This window comes from Clavelina lepadiformis, chromosome 7 (genome assembly GCF_947623445.1).
Source record: "Clavelina lepadiformis chromosome 7, kaClaLepa1.1, whole genome shotgun sequence".
Taxonomy (NCBI): domain Eukaryota; kingdom Metazoa; phylum Chordata; class Ascidiacea; order Aplousobranchia; family Clavelinidae; genus Clavelina; species Clavelina lepadiformis.
Window position 1 is genome coordinate 1,260,666 of NC_135246.1, and position 26,146 is coordinate 1,286,811.

Consider the following 26,146-nt stretch of genomic DNA (forward strand, 5'->3'; position numbering starts at 1 on the left):
TGATAATTTCAATCCACGGGCAAATAATTTGAAGGGCATTGTTACAGTGCTCGTGCCCTTGTCACGTTAAAATATTTGCATTTCCTTTTAGGATTATTCTATCAAAAAGTGCCATTCTACAGTGTGTTTCCTGGCTGACCGGTAAAGTGATATATATACCACAATATATCAGTACAACAGAGTTTTAATGAGTATTAATATACATCGAATAATATTAATTTTCTGTCGATAACAATGCATTTTGCCATAGTCGATCTCTTTTGTACACTGGGTCCGACAAAAAATTCAGACCCAAGCAGAGAAAAGTTGTTAAAAAAGAAACTTACAGAAAAGATAGCTACATGGAAATTTAAAGAAACATAAAGGAGTAATACGCAAGTGTGTGAAAAAAGGGCTCTCCCACTCGTTTTTTACTTGAGATATTACTGTTTTTGCACTGGGTGTTGAAATACTTAGGTTTGAAAATCAGGTTTTACCAAGGTGGGTGAGTTTGACGCAATAGAACTTAAAAGTATTGTACAGTGTAGAGACTTGGTATACGGTTAGAAGAGGAATGTTGCTTACTACCTGCAAATACTCCATTAAATTGGACCAAAATTTAATATAAAAATAACAGTATTTTGGTCAATTTTGCACACTGATACTTTCGTAGACTAGCTAACCAACCTTATCAACATGGGCCGCATTATTGCAAATCCATCACCTTAACCACTCGTTTACCCACTGCCCATACTATACGATTGACGAATTCATTCCATACGCGCTAAATGGAAACTTTCTGACAATTTCGTATTGCCAACGAGAGCATGACACACACCCACAAGACTCATCAACATGCATGTCGAAAGGTTAAGCAATCAACCAGATCAGAATATAAGTTTTTTGTGCACCAGGAAGTGTCATTTTCAAAGGCTGGTGGGCACTAATAGGCAACAAAAAGTGTGCATCGACATTTATGAATGTGCACTAGATGTCATTTCTTGAGAATTATTTAGCTTACAAAGTAGCTGTTTGACCCATTTTGTACACGAGATAGCTATGTTGTGCACAGGACATATCCGGTCCACAACACTTTCTTTCCATATGGGGCACTCACGTCAATTCAAACTGCGAACTATGTCCGCATTCAGCAACATACGTTCGCCATAAAACCAACAATGACAAGTTTGGGTGCTCAAAAATGCTCAGACGCGTTTAGGGTGCAAATTTCGCAGTTCCAAGTTTCACCAAATTTAACTTGTAAATGAAAATTGAATTGAAAACTTTGAAATTGAAAATTAGAAAATGGAAACTTGAAAATTGGGAGTGCATAAACTATGTCCTAAAGAATAACTGCAAAATTAGGCAGCTAAGGTGCGCTACTGTAGCTCATGAAAAACAATAGTTGTGTGTCTGTGTCTAATTTTGCAGTCAGGATGTCGATCGATACCGAAAGACAACCGCTAATTAGAAAACAAGGCGATTTGGATAGAGCTATTTACATTGAAAAGACAAAGTGAAGTTTTTTGCATATTTTGTTATGCGAAGATTTGTTTCTTTGCACACATGATTTCTTGTCGAAAACTGCCATTAATGACTTTCTAGTCTGATCGTACGATACACACCAGACTGCTTTCTTTGCATAACGCGCGGCAGACATAAATTTATTACTTTTGTAATTTGCAATTGTGTAATTTGCAGTTGACCAATTTCCTTATTAGTTTCGGAAAAAATTGCGCGGATACGACTTAATCTAATTCAGATTTTATGTAGGCTAAGTTTTTTGCCATATTTCCTGAAGTTTTATTTGAGTGGCGTAAAAAAAACTAAGTAGAAGTACTAAACAACGGCGGACCATACGATATGCGCGGCTAAGATTTCAGTCTAGTTTTGCGCGGGTGCGGCTGGGATCTAAGCGCTTTGCACGGGGAATATAGTCCCTAGTACCAACAAAAAACGCACTTTGAGGTAAACAAATCAAATCGGTTGAAATCTATTGAAGTCGACTTAAATTTAAAAATTCACTCATAGCGGGACCGTAAGTACATACAGAATAAATATTAAGGAATTAAGAATATTTTGCTTGGTAAACTAACTACAACGCTCTAATTGCCGAGCTGCTTCCCCTAATAAATCAATTTGCTTGCTTGCTTACTGTACTTCAAACCTCGATTAGACCGGATTTATTTATTGCTAGGACAACGGTTTTATTTTAAATCATATTATGGAAAATAGCTGGTCATGTCAAAATTAATACAAAATAGAAGTTGTGCAAATAATTGGTCACATTGTTTTCTTTTAAATTTGGTTTCTTTTTACTAATTATTCTATTTATTACGTGAAACAAAAACTCAATTTTTTCTATTTCAATAAAAATTAATAAACTACAATATTAAAGTATATGAAGTATTTTTTATAGAAGCAAACCTAATTTTTACCGATTGAATATTCACAAAGCTAGAAACAACTTCGCATAAAACTTTTAAATTCGTTTTATCACAAATTTAATGCTACAGTGAATTACGATTTTTCCGTGACTGACGGCAGGCACTTTACAATTTAAATCTTTTCTTAGTTTTATAAGTGAATGATCTAAAAGTGAAAGAACTTTTTGTAGCTGAAGGCAGCAGAGAGAGAGAAAGAGAGAGAGAAAGAAAGAGAGAGAAAGAAAGAAATTATTTATATATTATAGAAAGAAATTATTTTACCATTCGAAGTAAAACAAAGGTATCACAATACAATTCAACACAATTGATTGGTGTGGGACAGCGAAAAAATCTTACGTTCATTCAGGTCAGTTGCCCCAGATGAAAGATGATGCAAACAACTTGGTCTCAAAGTGTTGTTGCTTACATTTTTAAATGACCAAACCTATGACCAATAACCAAAACTTCAGAATATCCCTTTCAGTAGCTGGACTTATAAAAGATATATCTCTGCAAGCATTTCTTTAATACTGTCAAAGGAAGAATTTGTGTTTTGTTTATACGTATGATCCGTCTGTTTTGTTGAAATCTTGGATTTATTTTGACAACCCTTGAGAAATCGTCGTATAAGCCAGTTTCAATAGCACGGTACATAGCTAGTGACTGCAGTACCTTATTATAAACGAATAGCAAGTTTGTCGTCTTTATGATGTATTTAACATGCCAACGCAGTCACGCTGGTTTGTGTTGTTTTTGCAGCATTTCATGTGTTATAGAAAGTGATGGCAATTTGTGTGAGAACTGTCAACAGTTTAAAAACAGAACCTCAAAGCTCTGTGAGAGTAAAGTTTTTGGATTAGTTCTTAATATTAAAATCCATAACTTTTGGTCCAAGTTATGTCTTCGTTTTTGATAATACTTGCCAACTGGTAATTTCCTTATGTGTGTAGCTGTGAAATAATGTTTGGCTAGTTCGGAGGTGTGGTTAGGTGTAAACATGTACAGAAAATAGTGTTATTTTATCATTTACAGAGGTCAAAACAAAGGTAATGTTAGTAAAGGAGTTGGGCTAGTTTATATTCTATTGTTACCGCTAGCAACCAAACTACGTAAAACGTAATTACAGTATTTAGAAAATCCTGTTCGTAGCTCGTTGAATTTTTGCATGTGAATGTATAATGTAATGTCTATGTCCTGCAATGGTTCGCTAATTTTCAAGCATATTACTTGACTTATGCATGCATGCTAGGATACTTCCCAGACCAAAAAACAACTCTGGTGATCGTTCTTAGAGCACGAAATGCAAGATTTTTCTGGAATTCGCAATAATCTGGGTCTAATGAAACAAAACATCTTATGTAGACTTCAGCTAACTTAGTAGCATCTTAATTTGCTTGATTTAGGATCAGTTGGCTGAATTATAACGCTTCATAATCTCAAAACCTTTTGGCTTTGTGCACAATGCAAATCAATTTGATGTATTTCTTTCAACAGAATCTGAATGACAACATTTAATACAAAATAGGAAAATTTTACTGCAAAGACCAACAAATGACACCAACAAAAATGACACAACAGATAGCAAACTGCCAGTGACACTATTAGGGATAGTTGAATACATTGCTGGTGTTACTATTTCAACACTTGCATAGGTTAGAAAACACAAGACAAAGTTCACGTAGGTTCAGCTACGCATGTCGACTTTGCTATCAGCGTTTGAATTGCTTGATGTATTCGAATTAGCAAACTCCAAAGAACGCTTCCAAGTCCCAGACTCACCCTGTGTATCTGATATCCTGTAATAAAAAAATAGGTTTTAGCAAATATAGTTATAGCCACTTTGCTGGTCTAGTATATAGTTTAAGAAGCTGGATTGAAATAATTTTTTATGTCAGCCTGATCACGTCGAACACAAAAAATTATTATGCACAGTACATCAGTCACACGATGTGGTGGATTTGTAACTTTGCTTTTGTTGACTAAGAACCAAGATATAAAGTAAATACAAAATACTCTCTACAACGCTCGAACCTTTTCAAGCTTAACTTGGAGAAGTCCAAGTTACTGTCTGAACCAGAGGGACACTTCTTCTGGAAAATGACTTGACTTGAACTGCTCATTGCTGCCTCCTGCTGGCCTGTTTGAGTGATCGTAACGCTAGATGACAATGAGGTGGTCACATGACCTTCTTTTTTACTCGCTTCAGTGTTTGAGATTGACGTCATTGACTGAACGGAACGTTGGCGAAATTGAGAGCCGGTAACTTGCACTGAACAATATAATAATTCCATTGGATAATTTTTTTTAAAGATTTGTTTAAATGGCATAGAAAAACATTACGGTGTAGCAATTTTTCAAAATCCTTAAACCAATGGGTATATTCAAAACTAAAGAAATGTTAATGCCAGTAAAAATCTTTGATACCAGAACCACAGTGAGCTTGTGCGACTGGAGGAGGAATTGGGCGCATTGCTATGGCTGGAGGGGATGCCCCACTACCGCCACTATTGCAGCTTCCTGTGCAACTTTGTCGGACACTACCAAATTATCAACAAATATCAGAAATTTAAATCAAAAATTTTTATTGATATTTTAAGAAACACACAATAACAAACTAAATAACAGCAATTTAATGAAAATTTAATAGAATTTATATTTACCAAGTTATAAAATTGGTGAAAATTGCTCTTAATCTTGAAAATGTTAATGGGCCACCAAGAATGCTGTTAAGTGACTCGCTGGAATTTGTAAATGATGAAGTCAATGGGGAGACATATATCGGATAACCTAAACAAATCAAAATAAAATTTAAAGCATGGATATTAAATATATCGTGGTCTCATGATTATGAATGAGGACAGCAATGACTAACACAGGTAAAGATGTTTGTCTAACAACAATATCTCTGTATTTTTACTTTCACTTAAATGATCATTGAACTGATTTTCTAGAAACTACTGAAAAGTCATTTTGGGTTTGCTCAAAACCACTTGTAATTAAGTAAAGCAGGAGACGTCACTATTGTTATTCATGTTGTTTATTTTCTGAAATCCATTCATAAATTAAAATTGATTGATTTTGTCACAATAAAACGTCCACAACACCGGTCCAGTGTTGCTCAAACCATGGGCTGCCATGACGTAGGCTGATAGGTCAGCATATTTGGGTGATTATAATAAGGTGGCTACTGATAGTAAAACACTGCAGCAAAGTAACTACAAACAATGGGCAAAATGTTATCTTGCCTTATACAGTCACTATTTAATTGGGTCAAAGTCATCTTGCGCAAATAATACTTTGACAGACATTACAACTAACTTACCAATAGGTTGGTCGCATGAGGAATTGATCATATTTCTCAGGACCTGTTTGGCATTTTGAATGCTTCCGCGCTCTGGGTTTCGGTTCCTTAAAAATATCAATTCGTTTTGCTGCCCAGCCCACAGCCCGCGTACACATTCTCGATTTACTTTGACCACGCTGAAGCCTAATGCTCGGTTGTTGAGTGTAATGACACTGTACTGGTCGATGAATGTTTCACTGGTGACTCGCCTGCACATAAATTTGTTTCGTTTAATAAATTTTGCAGTGAATTATTATGAAATCACAAACAGTAAAACACTTAGTATATACACTTAGTACAAGAGTTATTTTAAGTTACAGCTTTGAATACCGTCATGAAAAATACACAATTATATACAAATTATTTGTTTAATAAAACATCTTAAAGCTTTTAGCTTTGTTTTATTTTATACAAATTAGGGATGATTCGTTTTTTTTTTGCGATCGTTTTCAAGATGTGTATTGTTTGTGCTAAAAATAACGAGGTATTGTACATAATGTGTCTCATTAGAATTGACTTGACTTGTACATGCTATAATTTTCCAACTTCCATGAAAATGTTAAACTTGTACGTAATGGTTAAATAAAGTGTGTTAGACCAATTAGAGGCCAACATGGCTGGTGTTGTTTTGGAGTACGGGGATTGACCGTAGTGAACAGTTGTTAAAAACGGCGCATTGCTGGGTTAGGCTAAAATGTAATTGAAAATCGATGACGAGTTTTAAATTTTTTGGCCCAAAATTGCAGACTTGATTTTATTGCAAGAGTTTGAGATATATCATTTTATTAGGATTTCATGAAGTAACAGCCTAAGGCAAGGGTCGGCAACCTACGGCCCGCCATGCGAAATCGTTTGGCCCGAGACATGTTATTTAGTTATCACAAGATTACCGCCCGCCCTTTCTTATTGAGTTTCAAACTGCAGTGTTAGCACTGTTTGAAAAAATTGTGGTATTGTTACGCCATAAGTACGTCGTACTAGTCTATTGTTACGCCATAAAACTGGTGCGAAAGCGGTAGACTAGTATCTCGTACTAAGTACGAGATTGTCTGTAGAGTAGACTAGTCGTTATAGATAAAAAGAGAGATGCACACGAGCTTTAACCTAAACTTTTTATAATGCTGTGTTGTTGAAGTGTGAATACATATCTTTTGCTCTTTTTGTGATTGGTATGATTGAGATTGCAACAATGTAGCGTAATATACTGAAGTGAGTGTGAATTATAGTAGCCTATTAATGAAAATTCCGGCCCGCCAAAGAGTTGTACACTCGACATTTGGCCCGTGACTAGCAAAAGGTTGCCGACCCCTGGCCTAAGGCATACTAAAGCGATATGCAAAATTTCAGGGAGCCCTATGCGGGATTTTTCGATTTATTGCATTTTTAGTAATTTCACTTTATAACAAATAAAAATGAATAATAAAAAAAAGAAATTAGGCCTTTTTACAAGCATATACATTATACAGGGCCTTAAGCGCATGCTGCAGTGACACAGACTTCTACAAAAGACAACGTTGCAGCCAAAGTAGTACGAATTCACACAACTTTTTGTAAAATCTCACACAGACATTCATCTGCCATCTAACCTTAAGGCCAGTAAAGACGGAACGTTGCACAAAACTGCTTTCCGCCACTCGGGGTCTCCTTCGTGAGTTATGACCATATTGCTGCTGTAGCCTTCCACTGCTTTATAGAGAACGTCGTACTCATCGTATTCTTCCGGGTCTGTTATTGAAGAAATAAAGTTGGCTTTAAACTACAAAACTGTTGACATTTTCGAATTATATAAAAGTCATGATTATTGAAAAATAGGAGAAAATAAACCAGACAACTACCAAAAAAATCCTTGACAAATCAAAGTAAAACAACAGAAGTGCAATCAGGTTATTAATAGCAAGTTTGGGAAATATAAAAAGACATTACTGGTTTAAGTTGAATTTGTAATTTACAAGCAAAAATCCTTACTTTAAAACGACACGGGAATGATTCGGTTTATGACACAAAAAATTGCATTGATTGAAGCATCCAAAAATTGGGTTTTGTGTTAAATCTCCTTTACATTGCGATTAAAGTAACATTTGTTGCCAAACAAAACTATGAATTTCTATACTGGAATCTGCAGTATTCTTTTCCATTTAAAATACTATTCACTGCGCTTTGAAGTACCAGAAAGTGTTAAAAGCTTTATCTGCCCAAATCTAGCAAAGTGGTGTTACAAGGCTGAAGCCATCAGCATAATACAATGCAGTGACAGGCAATGGCATAACCTTTACTGCTGGTACGACATCAACAATTAACAAATATGAGCCAGTAATGATATGGTAAATGTATTTACTAGAAAAATAGTCTTGGTGTAGTTTTAATGCCATCCTAACACCAGGGGCAATAACGTTCTGTAGTAGATTCATGTCCACAAACACCCATTCGTCTTTGGGAGAAGTTATTCTGAAATCTCCTTTGAAGAGAGAATGTAACCCATGAAGAAATGAATCAAGACTGAAAGAGCAAAATAAAATCACATTAATTCTGACGCGATGCAGGTCATGACAGTAACTTAAACCGACTGGCTATTTCTTAGCAATGCAGTAGCATTTCTTAAACCAAAACTCAAATTAGGGCCGACTGCGTTAAGAGTATGTTTTCCTCAAAAGCAGCCATTGCAGTTACAGTAACTAAGTAAAGGAAAGTTATTTATTCTTCTGCTTATTGCAGACATAATTTCGAAATGTTTCACGAACGATTTTCGGCTGTGAAAAATTTTTAGTTGAAAAAAGCTGGAGCAGCTTGTAATCGGAATTTGGAATTACAGAGTTCGAAACTGCGATTTGGATTGAATGCAAAGGATTTGTAAAATCTTTCACAAGCGTTCAAGTAATAGAAGAAGATCAACAACAAATTTAAACTTTGCTACTTACTTAGAAGAAACAGTCTGAGACGCCGTTCCTAAAGCTCGTCTGCCCAAAACAGTGATTGCATAACACAAGGTTACCAATTTGGATGGCTGGCTGTAGTCTATTGCCTGTAGGATATTGTCGTTTCATCATATTTGAATTAAATTTCATTAAATTACATCATTTCATATAATATTATTATGGTATTTTCATTTCAAAACTCACATAAGCTAATTAAATCAAGTACTTTGAATTCAATTATTATTTGTAACTAAACTATACTAATAATTATGACTAAAACATTATTGTTTATTTTTAAGACTTGGTTTTACTACTAACAAAGTCGAGAATTATGAATTAAATGTGTCCTCAACCTCATGTGTTTTCAACCTCTCCTTGCAGCAGTGCTCTATCCATGATCCGTAGACTTCAAAAAATTTTACGCGTGAAACTCCAAAGAGCCAATTATCATAATCCTCATCGATGGCTCCGACAAACGTAGGATCGTCGTCGGCGTAATCCGCTTGTTCCAGCTGGACAAGTTGAGATCTTATATTTTCATTCTGGATCCACTTCTCAATAGAATCATGAGTTATAAGGAAGTAGATGATGCCCTGATGATAAATGGAATAGTAGGTGCTCATCACGAGACAAAGTTACTTGAAATAAGTGTTTCGTTGAATTGAAGAAGTTTTTAATAAACTAAACAGTTTTATATTATTTATTTCGACCATTATACTATTATTTAAGCACATATCGCAAACAAACTGGAAATGTGGGCATGTTATGAATTTATAAACGTGACTTCATTGCCATTAAAAGTATGTTATGAGGGAGCAGATGTTGCTCCGGATGTAAATCGCAAAAGATTTCAATTAAACCGTTTTAAAGTATTTATTGGACTATTATTACCAATTTATTTGATTATCATTTTTAAATTTATAAATTTAACGTTTGGTTAATGTAATTAAGCATCATTATGCATTTTATTGTCATTAGAAGTTCAGGTTGAAGTTGAGGCAAACTTAGGGTCAATAAAAATACAACAAATTAATGATTGCGTTAAAGTTTGTTAAGGAGAACATAAGGTGTAGCAAAGTGTAGCAGTGGTCCTCAACCGGGGTGCCACAAGTTATTGCGCACAAATCACCAGTCAAAGAAAACGGTTGCGAAAATTATTTTTATTTAACGCAGAAACTTTTTGGTTTGACTGTGGGTGCCGCCAAATCTTTTGGTTGTTTGCAGGGTGCTGTAAGTCAAAAAAGGTTGAGAACCACTGACATAAGGTGTAACAAAGTTAACCTTAACAATGTAATTGTTGATAACTTTACGAAGATCGAATACTCCAAGCATAGCGGTGGCATTGATATCTGATATGCTGTAACCTTCCAGCACGTAGTTGCTGATAACCACCTGAAGAAAATGACTGGTATTATTCTCGATTGCTCAAGAAACATCAAGATATCAGTGCATGGAAAGAATAAATGACCAATTCTTGAGACAGCTGACCACAATAAGTTTTACTTTTACATGATTTATACATTTTTATGACACTCTTATAATGAATTTGATGGTGGCTGAACAGTGTTAACGTAGTACCTGCCAAGCCAACCATCTATGGTGAAAAGCGGCGTTAAATGACAGCATGCCTTTGATCTTTCCTATCTTGCAACAACAGCAAGCATTGCTGACGTCAGCGTCTTCATTGATGGCTTCGACCTCCCGCTGTTGACAATAAGTGCCTGGCCGAAGACAACCAACAATGACTGCCTTTTGCTAGTAAGCTAATTATTGGGCAGTATTTGTTGAAAAATTCGATAAGGAATAAAAATTGAGGTATTTTTATTCATGTTTTTAACATTTTCTTTCTGTTTAGACCCATTTTCCACCGTAAGAAATTATTTCCGGGAATTCCTGGTAGTGTGACAATTCCGATAAGTCAGAGTAGAAAGAAATGGGATTACAAAAAAAACTAAGTATTTCCACCAGACATTACTTTAATTTCAATTTGGGACAGTTTACAAGAAAGCTTATTGCTAATTTAAACACTACTTTTCTGCAAAACATGATTCTAAATGGAACCGTCCTGGAATGTTCATTTTTGATTTGCGGCATTCTAAATTGAACACCTACATTCGTTTTTGCATTGTTTCTGAAAAAGCTGGTTTCTGGTAATGTAAAAAATACCTATATGCTTTGGAACTCTTTGAACAAAACAATGAAGATAAAACACACTATTGAAACAAAAAATTGATTGTGATTACTGATTACACTGTAAAATCCCTTGTTTCGTATTAAATTTCGATGTACAAAACACTGTGGTTGAGGATCACTGAACTAAAGGATACAAGGGCAGGGGAGCCGAAAATCACATTATTGGCACTTTGACATTTTTTCAGATTACGCAACTTCTTACCGTTAAACTCCAAGCCACGTAGTTGAAAGGTTACCACTCCGTTTCCGAGTTCAACGACGTGGACCATTGCATTGAGGTCATCTGAGGCCAAGATGAAGCAATCACCCGGATAAACGTTTCCCCATCTGGTTGCAAAAAACAACTCACTGTGTTAGTTGAACATGCCAAAATCTGAGGCATGTTTTGCCTCCATGAAATCTTTGAAACAAACCACCTTAAAAAGCTAGCAATAATGTAGTTAGAAATGGTATTTTATATGATAAACCTTCCTAGAGCCAAATCCCCAGCCAACGATTTCTGGAGAGAATAAGTAAGGTGTTCATAGAATATGGAATTGAGATTGTTGTTATCAGATTGCGGACCCTGTCCAATCTGGCTTGACAGTGGCGTATTGGAATGATCCTTGCGTTTTGTGCTACACAGAGATGATGCTTAATATGTTACTTGTGGTGGAAAATCAGACTTTCGAAACGAAAAACATCAACCTGATTTATGAGCGAAAATTACAGAGAGTGACTTAACACATGCAGTGAATTAATTGCAAATGACCGGAAACGTAAACTCATACTTTCTCAACCCACTTGTAATTTCTTTCCCAAAACTTCAGGGGTCTCGGGTATGACGAAAGAAACAAGGCACTCCCAAGAAACGGAGCGAAGGGTGCCTGCAGTATAGAAGCAAGGATGGCGTGTGCGACAAGGAAGGCGCTGTGGGGGACAGCAAAGGGTTGGGCAAAGGCGTGCAGCGCTGAACCCCATGTTATTTGCCATGGACAGATATAGATAAGCCAAAATTGCAGCTTCATAATAAGTTCTTGGAACTGAATGAAATTAATGTGTAAGCCTTAGGCTTTTATGTTTGAAACATAACTAATACTTAATCTACAATCAAATTAAGTTATAAACGCAGACGATAAAACTATACAACTACAAACACCGGTATTTAGCATTTTGTCCAACCTTTACAAATAAGATTCCAAAAATATAATACGAAATAAGAACAGAATCGTCAAGATTCCTCGCATCGTACGTCACAAAAAGCTTGGAGAATGAAATCACCAAATACTGAGTGCTTGGAGAGATGTAAGCATTTCGTACCAGCTTTAAGCCAATCACGGTGATGATGACGCAACCAAATCTGAAAAAATAATGCACGAAACATGTAGAAAAGTGGTGGAAAGCTACAGAAAGTAATATAAGTAACAATAAGCAAGTACACGAAATTAGGTAAAGTAAAAAAAAATTAAAAAACGTAAATGTAAAAAGTTAACTGCTACTCTAATAAAGATAACCAAACACAAGAAATTTAACTTACGCATTGCCATATGTGGTTGTAACGTTAGATGCCTCTCTTGTCAGTTCGTTCATGATGAAGACCGGGAATAAAACATTTCTTTCAAAGAAAGTAAAAATCATGTAAACACGTTCAAACCACATTAGTCGTGCTTTTTCGGTCACCTGAAAAAAAAACAAAATATGAGGAAAAACTTTTTACTAAAACATACGAAAGCGTTTATTTTTTCCCCAAGCCACCACATCAGGCATTTTTAAGCTATTCAATATTTTGTAAAGCGCTCATCATAACTAAATCAAACTAAAATTTTTCATGCACTTGTTTCAGTTCCAAACTAAAACGTACTACACAGAAAAAAACGAATAGAAAAATACTGTAATATTATGCTTAAGTGAATTGATTAAGAACAAGATTCATAAACTGCATTAAACAGTATGAGCACCTCGAACAACTTATGTTCATGGGCTTTCAGTATCGGGTGAGCAAACAGGAGCCAGGGAATATTTTTTCGAAGCTGTGGCAGAAAATAATGAAGAAGAAATCCAAGTCCACCGACGAGACAAAGCAAGACAGTGGTCAGTGTATTCTGAGCAAAGAACATAAATCCAACATCATCAACATGGAATAAGTGCAACTACACGTAGCAATATAATTACTTAATTAGTTTACGTTAATTTGCTTGCACTGTATTGTGTTGTATCCATGGATATATAAAAAAATTATCAAACACAAGTACGACTAAAGGTCCTAAAAATTCAAAAGAAATGAAAAAAATTTTCCACAGTGAATATCTTCAATAATATAGCACTTCTCGGATCACATTTAAAAAAGCGAAAACTGATGTTACATTAAAAATAAATTTAGATATCAATAAAATATATTCAACATTTCACTAAAAATGGCTTTCAGTAACCTTCATTACCTGTAAAGCAGTAAATGCCGTGCTACAATGAACAGCAAAGAAAAGAACCGATATAACAGGACAAAGAATGACCTCTGATTCCAAACGGCTTTTCTGCACACAAGAAGCAAAGTGAATCTATCGAAGTACAGGCCGCGTTGACTGTTATGAAAACTAACCACAGTCTCGAACGTATATCTGGAACTTATGTTGTCCGCCTCTGTGGCTGGATCCTTCGACAGTCTGTCTGTGGGGTCGCTGTTTCTTGACTTTGGCAATATCTTGCATTTTATAATTGACCTGGGGTTAAAAATATGGAGACACATTTTCAACCTTATACCAGATATTTTTCCCTTACTTGAGTCTTATTACAGTAATTGTGAAGATTTTGGGTACAAAAGAAAAAGACATGACTCATATTTCACCAAATCTAGCTTTGTAAATGCTAGAATTGCTTTACACATCAACACCGAAGAAAAACTTTACACAAATCCATTAAAGGTTTTGCACGGTAAATAAATGATGTGATGATAAATAAATGGTTAAATATCGAAATTTAGTAAAATTAAACAAAGCTAAATTGAAGGATGATCAATGACAACCTTAACAGCAAAACATGAACTGACCACAAAGTTGACAAGGACGTAGTTTGCCTGCTGAGGTGGTAGGAAACAGAGATAAGAAGACCACAGAACAATGAGAACAAGATATGTTGGCTGCCCTCCTGCAAAGGACATGAATCAACGTGAAATTTGAAGATGAAATGATCCCGACATTGGCAGGTTTATAGAATATGTGTTAAATTGATTCCTTCAGCTTTTAAATTTTGGTTTAACTTTAATTTAACTTTTAACTTTTGAGAAACAGCATCATGAAGTTTTGTGCAGAGTTCTGTATCGAGAGGTTTGGAATTAAAGATTGTATCAGTAATGGTTGCCCGTTATGGCCATAAATCCACACATAGAAAATGCATCATGAATGACAAACTTTGTTGTATTCTTTCATTTCTACAGTGAATAACAATTACCTTTGTAACTAGAGCTCCATAAGTGAATCCGTATAAAAGAGCGGCGGTTAGAAGACTTCTTAAAAGTGAAAATGTGGACGCCGCTAAGCTGGTGGAAGCTAGAGTTGAAAATATTGGCACAAGGTGTTAACATTATCGCAAAAAATAACTCCGGTAAAGAATAAATACGATGTCGTAGTAGTGAAAGTAACCAATAAATAATATATCACTTACCACTGCCACCAAACGCGTGGATTTCCGTTTGTTCAAAGAGATACAACAAAAATGTGTTGATTTGTGGCAGCAAACCGAACAGAAACACGCAGGGAAGCAACAAAACAAAAACTGAAAAAGACGTAACGAGAAAATTAGATTTGTGAAGTCCATCCGAAAGTCTTCAGGATTTTAACAAGACAATGGATATATTCACTCACCGAACATAAAGTCTCTAGCTATCTGACAGCCGTGGTTATTAAACAACTGGAGCCCATAGAGGGGTATTCCTTCAAGGTATATGTTGGAAGGGTCGGATAAATAGTTGAACAAAAGTAACAATGACGCTGATATTATAAAGTAGAACGGCCGGCTGTAGGCAATAATTCTATTGTGACCCTGCATGCATGGATAAAAGTGAAAATAAATGTGTGTGTGTGTGTTTTAATCCATTTCACTTTAATTTTGCTTGTTTGCGGTAAATACAGTTAAAAACAGTACAAAGCATTTTATCCAAGGTATTTTCAAAATGAAAATCTGTGTATGATACAACAAAAAAATAAACTCTTCCAAACACTGGAAAATAAATCTTCTTACATGGGTTGGGGAGGCTGAGTCGGGCTGCACACTTTTAACGAGAGAGAATTGTGACGCCGCCATGACAAAACAAAGCCAGAACGCCCATACATCATAAAAGAGATTCTGAGCCAACAATAATAATCCGAAAAAGGCAACTATTCCGGCAACAATCACGGAAAACACGGCGTCAGCTGTGAGAACGTTTCTGGAAAAAGTTAACAATGCGCTGAACAAAAATTCTAAAACTATAAAAAGTATTCTGAAAGCAAAAAGCTTGTAACTCAACAAAATAACATCAGTTTCAAATTTTATTTTCATTGTATTCGAAGTTAACAAAAATATAAATACTTCTGTTATAGAAAAATAATAAATAAAAAAATACACATAGTAAAAAATGAAATAATTTCCTTCCAAGAAACAGACGTACCTGTCTAGAAGGTCCAATAGGGCTAACCTATCATATTGTATCGTTATGCTCTTAAATGGCAGAAGGTTTAATCTGTAATGAAGTTTAACTCTGGGAGTGGAAACTCTTCTGGGAATATCCAACTGCAGAGACAAAAAAAATAGCAAATGAATTTCAAACTCTCAAAAAACAATATACAGTCTGAAATACCAACGTGATAAATCAGCATTTCTGGTATTTCTAGTTATTATTTTTTAGCGGCGTTAGCTGACATCATCCAGATTGCTGATCCACATTCCAAAACTTTTGGTGAACAAATTTAAATTAAATTATCGCTGATACTGCGAATTATGATCAAGTTTGAAAACAAATATGCAATATCAAATACTACATCACTTATAAAATATATACATCAACTTTCAACGTTATAATGATAATAATTTATATGTTATAAATTCTGTAATAATTGTTATTATATATTATATATTTATATAATTTATATTAAAATAATTTATCTCATATTTTATGTGTATAAATTTAATAATGATTGTTATTGTTCGGGTGCAAATATTAGACTTTTATTGTCTGCTAATTTTGAAGAAAACCAAAACTCTTGAGAGGCGGTTCCCAAGCCACTGTTGTACTGATAAATCTAGAACTCACATAAAACCCCAAGTTACCCACCTGGGACATGATTGATGAGGGGGAGGTGTCAGCGGGGGGGAATGAAGGGACCCGTTGCCCGTTTTCGATCATACGTCTCATTGATTCCAATAAAAGTTGCTGCTGTCTGATAATTTCCATAATAATCATTTATTGATTTAATTTGAAGCTTATTTAAGGAAATTAATTTAGAAATGTGGAGCTAATTTTGCAAACGTCTGAAGAAACTACTAATTGTTGTTGTATTTTAATCTGATTAAATGGCTTAAGCCTTCAGTATTTCAGTTTTATCGAGTTGAAAGAGTTTTGAAAAACATTATTATTGTTATTATATTACTCCGTAGCAAAGTAAAAAATAATTACAAAATGGCGTAAACGTTCAACAGAATTAGTACGGTACAAAAATAGTAACTCTTAGCAAACAATATTTCTAAATAAAAATTGCTAAAGTAACCAAAAACTATGCAATAGATCACTTTGTTACTAACTTCAAAGCACATCGATCTTACTCTGGTAACCTAGGTGATGCAAACCTCTGCATGGGACCGCTAATGCTATCAGAGGGGAGCTCGGAGCGAAATTGATGCGAAGATGTCGCTTGTTCCGTCGTTGAATCTTGCATGGACATGCTCGACGAACTGGAAGCAATGCAGTACATGTTACAGTTATGTCTGCGATAGTTGGACTTGGTGTAATTGAAATATGTTGATAGCTAAATCTTTCATGTACAGCTAAAAGTTCATGTACAGCGTCTATCATTCTGATCATTGCAGATTTCATTTACAAGCATTAGGTCTACAGTAGCACAAACATAAATATTAGGCTGAAAATATACCATTTTATGACGACATTTACTTATAAAATGTATATATTGATTATAATCAATCATTTTGTCCCACTCCACAAACAATAATAATCAGAATGTAAAAAAGCTCCATTTTCAGCCGAATATATATTTAATTGTTTGAACAGCATAGATATCTTAAAACTCGCTTTACAACTATTAAGCTCTCAAAGTTGTGAAGTTTTAAAATCTGACAATTTTCTATCCCAGCATTGAGTTACCATCGACAACAGATAAAACAGACCTCAAAAATTCATTGCTGGTTAGCTGTTTCTATCAACATTCACTCACAGACATTCAACGTAAAAAAAGTTTCAGAATTTCACCTTTTCACTCTACTTCTGGCCGATGTTGGTCGATAGAGTGAGTGTTGGTCGGGAAGGGCCACACCGGGACTATCACAGCCGAATGTGTAAGTCATCCAGTTCCCAAACTCATCTAATTAAATTTCATACATATTGTGGTTTCTGTTATTTTTCCTGCACTGATTATTATCGGCATGTTGCATTTCTATTTAGCATACAGTATTTCACGCATTTATTTTAATTAGCATGCAACCTTTAAGCTAAAAACTGTTTTAAAAAATATAACTGTCCAGTTTATGATTTGAAAACAAGAAAAATGCAAAACACATGCACAACATGGCCGAGTTGTCAGAAAGTGTTAAAACTGAAACCTTGAAAACTGTGAATTGCTCCCTCAGTCGTGTCGGTGTGGTTAGCAGCACGATGCAGCTTCAGTGCCTTTGACTCACTTGTGTTGCGGCGTCGAACCGAACATCCGGGCACATCTTCTTCGTTGGGATGGATGAACGAAGTCCTCTCCCTGAAGTTCAATTTAAGAACAGAGAAGGGCCGAAAAAAAAAATTTTTCGCGTTTTTAATTGCAACTAGTTTTAAGTTTTTAATAAATCAATTTTCTATAATTTCATGTCAATTAACGTTTGCTATGATAATAAAGTCCTTTATAAACACGTGAATTTGTAATATTTTTTGTTGGAATCATAGTTATGTTATTATCTACTTATCCAACCTTCAATCAGCAACATTGAAACTAAAAATTGCTCACAGCCACGAAAGAAGGTGAATTAAGTAGAATAGAGAACAATTAACTTGATTTTATACAGTAAATTCTGTTTTTTGAGTACTTTATTTCACTTTACAGTAAACTTTATTCTTTAAAGTAAAGAATAAAGTTAAAGTCATAGCATTAGAACACAGCATAGACTCACATTGACTTTCTTTCACAGCTTGGAGGTACAGGTTGGTCACCAGCAGGATGTCTATGTCTACTCGCGTTAGACAAACTTCTCGAACTTTTTCGCTTAAACGATGTCTCTGACAAACGAGGGTGGCCCGGTATGTCTATGGGGTGTGACTGCGTTCTTGTGGGGGCGTTGCGGCGGTAACGAACGTGCCGTTTTCGTGACGACGACTGGAAATAATACATAATGCACACAATACTCAATATAAAAATTATGTCATAAAGCACACTTTTTTCTGCAACTCAGGCTTTAAACAATTGTTAGAATTTAGCAACTTTAAATGGACATCTATTAAAGCATATTGTAACAAGTAAACGCACAAGACAAATAAAGGAACAGAACCTAGCTTCAAAGCGATAACTAACAATACATTGCAAAGCACACAAACTACCACACAAAGTAAGCGAAGTAAGACGTAATTCAAAGCTGTCACAAAATATGGTAACTGAAGAGAAAATGTTTGAATAACCAATTAATTAAAATAATAATCAATAAATACGAGAAACTAAAAACTATCTGTCACCTTTTGTGATCTCTCTGTATGTTCTGATGGGATACCAACGTGTTGTTCTGACTCTGAAGCACTGGAGTCTTTCTTCTTGCTAAGACACAACAGGAAAGAAATCAACACAAAAGATGTCAGTTAAAACTTACACAAGTTAGAGGAAAATGATTACGTAAAGACAATTAAATTATCCGCATTTTTAACATGCAACAATAGGTGTAGTATAATAGTAGGAAACAAAAAATTATACTCATTAATGGGGAAAGGTAGGGCTAAATTCTAGGAGAACGCTTCTTCCTACACGATACACATAAAGATATATGATTTACTCCAAGTAGGCTTACTATTTATCGTCAGAGAGTCTCAGAGAACTGGTATCAAAACTAAACACTGTGTGATTTATTGAGGATGAAGTGGGAAGAGTTGTTGATGATGAGAGGGATGTCAAACTATTGCTTGCATCCCCTCTTCCTTGCCGATCATTGATGGAAACTTTTTCACGTTTCTGTGCAAAGACATATCATATTGTGCAAGCTGCTTGTTTTAAATAACACGGGCCAACAAAAAAAATTTTTTTTGGCTCTAGTTTTTAGTCTAGTTATTTAGTCGAGACCATAGACCACATCGTGCAAGCTGGTTGTTTTAAATATTAGACGGCTGCCGTTTTTATGTAATTGACATTTATAATCATTGTAATAAATAATCCTTATTTTTACTACAGATATGACAGTCAGATTTATCAAAATTTATTTCGTGTGTCCAGGTATCTTCAGTTCTTAATTAAAGCAATTTAATGGACAATTTTGATGCCTATTTTAACTTTATATTACTTGAGTTATTTGTGAAAATTTATACCTTAAGTGTAGACAACATTTACTTTGGATTTATACCACAAAAATGATACTGGCTACTGCGTTAAAAATGTTACCATTGCATTATCGCAACTCATGTTCTGATGTAGTGACCAATTGCACACTGTATAAATGATCGTATATGCAACAATAACAACATATTAACTTTTATGGTAAGAACTAACTCACTTCAATTGATTTAAAATGTTCCACTTCACCACTTGATTTGGCAGCTGCACAAAGTGAGATTTTAAATAAGAAACGGAGCTACAAATGAAGCTACAACAAACCAAACCTCAAGTCTGTAATATCGTCTTAACAATTGATAATCTTGACCTAATTGTAAAAAACAAAGAAAAGGTCAAACTCAACGCACAATCCGAGCACTTACTTTGTTGGTTAGATGATGTCCGTGTAGCGGCAAATCCTTGCCTCCTCCTGGCAATCTTTGCACTTGGCTTTATGTGGCGGCCTCGATTTCGAAAACCTCCACGTCTTTGAATGCGTGAAGTAGCTGGAAATGCACAATAAGGGTGAGAGTGACAAGCCGTGAAAATCAAACCGGGGTCAACTGTTTACAACTGTTTGTTTGCTAACCTCTGGTAGGGGCTGAAAATTCTTTTTTGCTCGAATTGCAAGTCGACCATGAAGATGATGAATGCGACTAGAAATTTTTTTTACATAAACAAGACAATTTACAAACTTTGACTTACCTCCATTAAACAAACTTTCAAAAAAAATTAAAATTTAGTGCTAGCAACACATGTAGTTATTCATGCGTGTAATTTAGTAGTCTCTTTTCAAAATTTCCAATGCTTTGTGTTCTGTACCTAATTTACAAAAATGTACAGCTGAGTACTGCACTTGTAACTGTTTATACCACTATATATAGTGGTGATACACTGATGATAGATATTTATAAATCAATGTGTGGTATCAGGTATTTCAAAACGTGCAAAGAAAACAAACGTTATTGTGTGTTTAAACGTATAATGCATTCATAGTATTCCGCTAAAATAAGGTGTGCATGTATCTGTGCGTCCAATCAACAAACACCATCATTATGATGTAACAAGACTAAAAGCGACAACGACACTTGACTCACGGAGTGGTGGTCGTCACTTTCGCTCCAGTATTCATCACCACTGGAGGAGCTGAGATGCGGAAGATTTCGAAAATCTTCAATCTTCTGAACCTGTCGTTCCTTCTCATTGTTGAAATGGTGAGACGAGCTTTGAACGTCCTCTTTCACCAAAACCCCCTTTGATGTGCTGGGTCGGTCGCTATCCTCGGCTAAAAATTCTACAAAAAGGTATTTAACAAGATTGATCCCAGCAATTTGGATCTATAAACCTACCTATGATGACTGGAGCAATGGCAAGTCATACTTGAACTTAAGATAACTGTTATTTCAGTAATGAAATAAATAATAATAATAAGAAGCTCAATACCCTTCTAAAAACACTCAAAGGCACTTCACAGATAACGAACAAAAACGTGCTATGTTTGGTTAAAAGCACAAAATGTTATTAAAACACGAAACAGCCGCAAAAAAATGGGTTTTTAATAATTTTTCAAACGAGTTTAGGTTATCTGCAACGCGTACGTTTTGTGGTAAATCATTCCAGGCCCTGGCCCTGGCATGAATACAAAGTTATACTGGACTATATTATTATCTGTCACTTTGTACGAAGAAACACAATAAACATCATATCATAATTAAAATCATCTACTACTTTAAAATATACATTTCTAAAAATTCAAAATTTCCCTGTATCAAATAACTGTTTAAACTAAAAATTGTAAATCTTATCATAAATATAATTACAAATGACAAAATGCATTGCTATCAACCTAAATATATATCACTGTATTTTTAACTTGTCACAGTTTATGGAATTGCTTTGTATTACAGATCACAAAATTTATTGGTGTCCCTTGTCTAATTAAGAACTTATTGTTATGACAAACCACTTGTTAGTGAATGCTGCTAAAAAAGTATATTGTTACAAAACTTATGACGAGTGTATTGCATTTAATCTGAATGATTGTCAAGTGCATTATAATATTTTTGCTCTAATTGCTGACTTGGTTCTGTGTACAACAGCATCGATTTTTGTTCAATATTTGTAAGGCATTGAAACTGTAACCTTAGTTCCAAATCTACAAAATTGCAATCTCCACCTCTTTATTAAAACCTGCACGATTGGGAAAAAATTTTTTGTCTCTTCTTTCAAATATTTTTAAAGTCAATAACTACAAAACTCACCTGCAATAGTTAGAAGCATTTTGCCTTCTTTCACTTTCAAATTGCCAGAGGAATCCACCAACCGTTCGTCTTCTATAGATTTCTTTAAAAGGGTGGAAGCTCTTCAATGGAGATAGGAAAGATTTTTAGATGCGAAAGACGGTTTTGTGATGAAGTTTTCATACGAATAACCATATTATCCAGTGAATAAGCCGTTACTTTGTATCAGTGAGGCTTGCTTGTTGTACAGGAATTTTGTTTCCATTCGAGTCTTCTTCAACATCAACGTCCTTGACAGCCTCATCTGCAACCGCAATAGGATTTAAATGGTAATTCGTAGATGATTTGAAGCAACTAAAGAGATAGGCCTAAAGTCCTGGAACGTATGATGGTGGTTCACAAACTGCAGAATTGTGTTTAAGGATGAAATGTGTGACACATCCTACAGCATAACTAAATAATATTGATTCAAGCATGTCAGGTGTTCATCTAATACCAAGGAACTTGTGTAAGAAAATGAAAACACATTGCAGGTAGGTCAACGAGAATTTCATGCGTAATTTGTAGATGATTTTTTTCAACTGCAGTATTTTTAAAAGTGTTATATATTTGAAGCACAAAGAAGTACAGACATCAAGCTATACTAGCAACCACAAGACGATTAAATTATTTAACCAATGAGATAAAGGATAAGAAAAGGATTTACCTTCTACATTTTGCGACGTTTTTGAAGTATCTTTAATGGTAACTCTGCCAGATTCCTATTACATATAAATGGACGTGAAAAACAAAATTTCTATATACCGTATATTATAGTATATCGTTAATGTCATAGGCGTCAATGCCAAAAAAAATCCAGGCAGTGCGAATCTGAAAACTTTTCAGACAGTCTGAGGATAAAGATTATGATGTATGACCTGGGCGGAATTCCAGACAGTACACACACTGCCTGCACTACAGGCAATGTGCCTATGGTCAGTGAAAAACCAAGCTTGTCCATACTCAGTTTTTAGGATTCAATTTCCTTTAGTTGCTACAAATTTAGATGTTAGTTAGTTCTCAATGCACCATTAATTTATGATTTTGTAAGTAATAAGGTTTTAGAAATGGCAGTTGAGCCACGTCAAAATTCCCGGAAATGACTTATGTCCACAAAAATATGCCTTCGCATTAAGACTATAGGAATGGTTTAATTCCATTTATGTTGGATACAGACAGATTTTGAATTTCATCATGGTCAGTTCATGTCCCTTTGCAAATATGGCGCTTGGTAATAAGAACAGATTTGCATATTACAGTAGACTTTTTACATGAACTAAGAGTTGGCTTCCGTATAAATTACATTTTATGCCAAATCCACAGCAGTTGGAACAATAAAAGATAGAGTATAACTGAATGTGCCCAGTTAATGTTATAGAAAGATAAAAATAGAAGGCTAATATAAACATCTAACATGTATCTTACTTAGAGCAGTAAATATGTAAAGTTTCAGAGTTAATAACATTTCAGCAATTCTAGGATAAAAGTCTGATTAAGAGATTTTTACTTCATTTCCATTTTGCATAATATTATAGCAGTTGTGGACAAAGTCCAGTTTGGTTTAATGATACAAAATACCCGGTATATTTGTTAATAGTATTAGAATACATGTACTAAACAAACAGCACATAAAAATATCGTTTTCGAAAAATTGTGAACAAAGAAAGCACTGAATCAGTGTTCTACTGGAATAACACAAGGAACTGTTGGCAAACAAAACCCTTACATGACCAATCAAATCATTCCACAAACTTTGATGACCGGTCCAATCAAGGGATGTGTCTTCTTCTACGTCTGTATTTTGTCTTTTAAGTCTGGGAAAATTAGGAAGAAAATTAAATTTTCTTAAAGTTCTACATAGTAAGGACTTTATTTAGATATTTGGTAATTACTTTGACTCATCTGAGTTGTTGGGGACATCCCCAGATGGTTGAGGTTGTTCAGGGTCTCTATCCATATCGTGTTCTATCTCCACCACTTTATCATCTGTATCATAATTGGGACAAATAATCAAAACATGGCTTGGAAATGAACCAATAAGCTGCTACTTCCTAAATAGCTGATGTCATTTTCAGAAAACACAAATGACGGTATAAGCACTAAACTTTAAAAAGTTCCAGCTTGATGTCAAGGGTCTCAGGGTTTGCAAGGTTGATATTGTTGGTTATATATAAATACACACAATCAAATGCACTAATAAATACATCTGAACTGTTTTTAAAAACTAAGCTAACTTTTACATGTCAATACTAGCAGTTTGATTTGCTAAGGTAGTTGTAGTATTGCTTCTAATCAGCAAGAATATCATGTGAACCAACGTTAAAAACTTATTAATGATCATTTCTATAATATGACCGCATTCTTACAGACTACACATCGTAGGTTTGTATAAATACAGAATAAAAACACTACTAGGATAGAACACAGTGATGTACCTTTGTTGGAACTAGCACTTCTTTTCAGCAAATGCTCCTCAGAGTCAAATGTGCTGTGAAGATGGTTGTTTACTAGCTTCAAAGTGATAAAGAACACAACAATAGCAAAAGAATATCCGATAATAGCAATCCATGTTAATGAGACCGCCTTAAAAATACAATTTTATTTTTTAAGACGCCACAAAGAATTGACGTATCTTGGGATAGAACCATTCTGTCGATGACATTTCTTACAACAACAAAATTAACGAAACTCCGTACCAAGTATAAGATAAAAGGAGCACAAAGTAGAAAAAGCCATGTATAAAGATGAAATATGTTTGTAAAACTGCTGTGCGTTGAGTCATAATACCATCCCCCAGTCAACGAAGCCCAAATGCCTTGTTGTAGAAACTTGAGTAGATTTTCCCGCATCGGAATCAAGTGCTCCACGGTTTTAAACGAGAAATCAAGTTACGTTATGCACTATAAAACCTTCCCTGCATTAATGATCAACAGTTACCTGCAAATTGACTTGAAATTGTAAACTATGTTAGAAATTATGAGCAGTTGCAAGATTATAAAAGAAATAGTACAAAAGTAGTTTATCAGTGACGCTATTTTCTTGGATTAAAGATAGGTTCAAATTAAAAGGCAGACTGAGATGTTACAATATTCTCGGAAGTTAAGTTCAAACAAGTGTGAAAGGATTTGAACACACAATTTTTTAGGTAAATAGGCTAGCTCAATATAATATACCGTGACAACCAAAATGTATGTGAAACATGTGATGACAATTTTCAGAGACCATTTACAGGTCGTCAACACTAATCTGCACAAGTGAGAAAACTTAGACATAATTTAAAGTCATTGAAAGTGGGAGTTGGGGTTAATGGCTGGAACCGAGAATACACTGCTCTGTAGTGGCCCAAGGCTGCCTGGCGTTTGTGCAGGCAAGGAAGTGGCCCTTTATGCTACAAGTCAGTGTTTGCCGTTTTTTTAAATACATCGCTTTCAATCACTAATTTTGTAGTACAAATCAGAGCAAAAATTAGTGTCTCGACTGTCCCCTTCGTTTATTTTTTTGAAGAAACTGGTTTGTTCTGGTATGCAATGCCATTTCGGAAAACATATCTCAAGTGTGCTCTTGCCATACTTCGCAGTCTAGTCCAGGCCCCAAAGCTATCTGGCGTTTATGGTCGGCGAGTTTTGGCCATTTACAACAGAAAAACCACTAATGTCTCTTTTTTCGGAGAAACTGTTTTTCTCCCGGTGTGCAATACAACAGGCTACCATTTCTGTCAAAAAATCTCCGCTGTGCTCTTGAAATACTCTGCAATCTGGATCGTTGGGCATTAGTTTTAAATTATTTTAGCACTGTAGCATCTCACTTTATTGCTTTAATAGGAACCGCAAACGGAAAGCTAGGGCCGAGCACTAGGCTAAGCCTATAGTTTAAAATTAATTGTTTAGGCTAGGCTATACCTCTATATAAGCTTAACACTGGAATCTTATGTGGCAGGATAAATTCACACTATTAAGCAGCTATTTATTTGGCTCCCAAATAAAGGCTTAAACAAAGTCAAGTGTGCAAAAAGTTTGCTTGCAATTTATTTTGGTTGCGCAGCTGTCATGAAACCGCCTAGGTCTGGGATAAAGCCACTAAGTCTAGTCTAACCCATAGCAATTGCTCAACATTTTTGACTGCCCAGTGCCAAGACCAAAGACAACGGACCCTGTGGAAAAACAAGGAAATCCCGAAAATATGGCACCATACACAGCCAGCTACTTGTGGGAAATGCCACTTGCATCGAGCCATTTTCCGTACGTTTTCGGTGGCATTTGCCTCAAACAGGCCAGTTAGC

The 26,146-nt window shown here is 35.1% G+C and overlaps 1 protein-coding gene across 2 annotated transcripts; it reads right to left on the reverse strand.

Annotated features, from left to right (window-relative positions):
- Positions 1 to 3,934: 3,934 nt before the first annotated feature.
- LOC143464541 (pecanex-like protein 1) lies at positions 3,935 to 24,834 on the reverse strand. 2 transcript variants are annotated; one of them, XM_076962374.1, is made up of 43 exons: positions 24,564 to 24,834; positions 24,303 to 24,450; positions 23,760 to 23,853; positions 23,594 to 23,681; positions 22,535 to 22,589; positions 22,048 to 22,132; positions 21,850 to 21,950; positions 20,686 to 20,882; positions 20,178 to 20,244; positions 19,972 to 20,094; positions 19,770 to 19,813; positions 19,074 to 19,234; positions 18,748 to 18,826; positions 18,192 to 18,394; positions 17,637 to 17,785; positions 17,287 to 17,398; positions 16,650 to 16,754; positions 16,138 to 16,243; positions 15,475 to 15,596; positions 15,066 to 15,252; positions 14,690 to 14,867; positions 14,490 to 14,600; positions 14,277 to 14,374; positions 13,876 to 13,973; positions 13,429 to 13,549; positions 13,271 to 13,363; positions 12,791 to 12,934; positions 12,370 to 12,512; positions 12,015 to 12,192; positions 11,637 to 11,875; positions 11,321 to 11,470; positions 11,056 to 11,180; positions 10,239 to 10,381; positions 9,942 to 10,052; positions 9,014 to 9,253; positions 8,664 to 8,767; positions 8,084 to 8,244; positions 7,335 to 7,473; positions 5,728 to 5,957; positions 5,066 to 5,192; positions 4,830 to 4,942; positions 4,437 to 4,674; positions 3,935 to 4,201 (listed from the first exon to the last, which is right to left on the reverse strand). In XM_076962374.1, the coding sequence occupies exons 1-43, from the start codon at positions 24,714 to 24,716 to the stop codon at positions 4,090 to 4,092; spliced, it is 5,775 nt and encodes a 1,924-aa protein (XP_076818489.1). In that variant the 5' UTR covers positions 24,717 to 24,834; the 3' UTR covers positions 3,935 to 4,089. The 2 variants fall into 2 exon arrangements, with proteins under 2 accessions (XP_076818489.1, XP_076818488.1); XM_076962373.1 differs by having other exon boundaries at positions 16,626 to 16,754.
- Positions 24,835 to 26,146: the final 1,312 nt, after the last annotated feature.

Bases quoted from the DNA above. Each gene is read 5' to 3' on its own strand.
- LOC143464541 (XM_076962373.1), bottom strand. From the start codon at position 24,716: ATGCGGGAAAATCTACTCAAGTTTCTACAACAAGGCATTTGGGCTTCG. The intron at 23,854-24,302 runs GTACATCACTGT...ATTATGATACAG, and splicing joins AAGTGCTAGTTCCAACAAAG to ATGATAAAGTGGTGGAGATA. The intron at 17,399-17,636 runs GTTTCAGTTTTA...AAATTTAATTAG, and splicing joins AGCAATTCACAGTTTTCAAG to ATGAGTTTGGGAACTGGATG.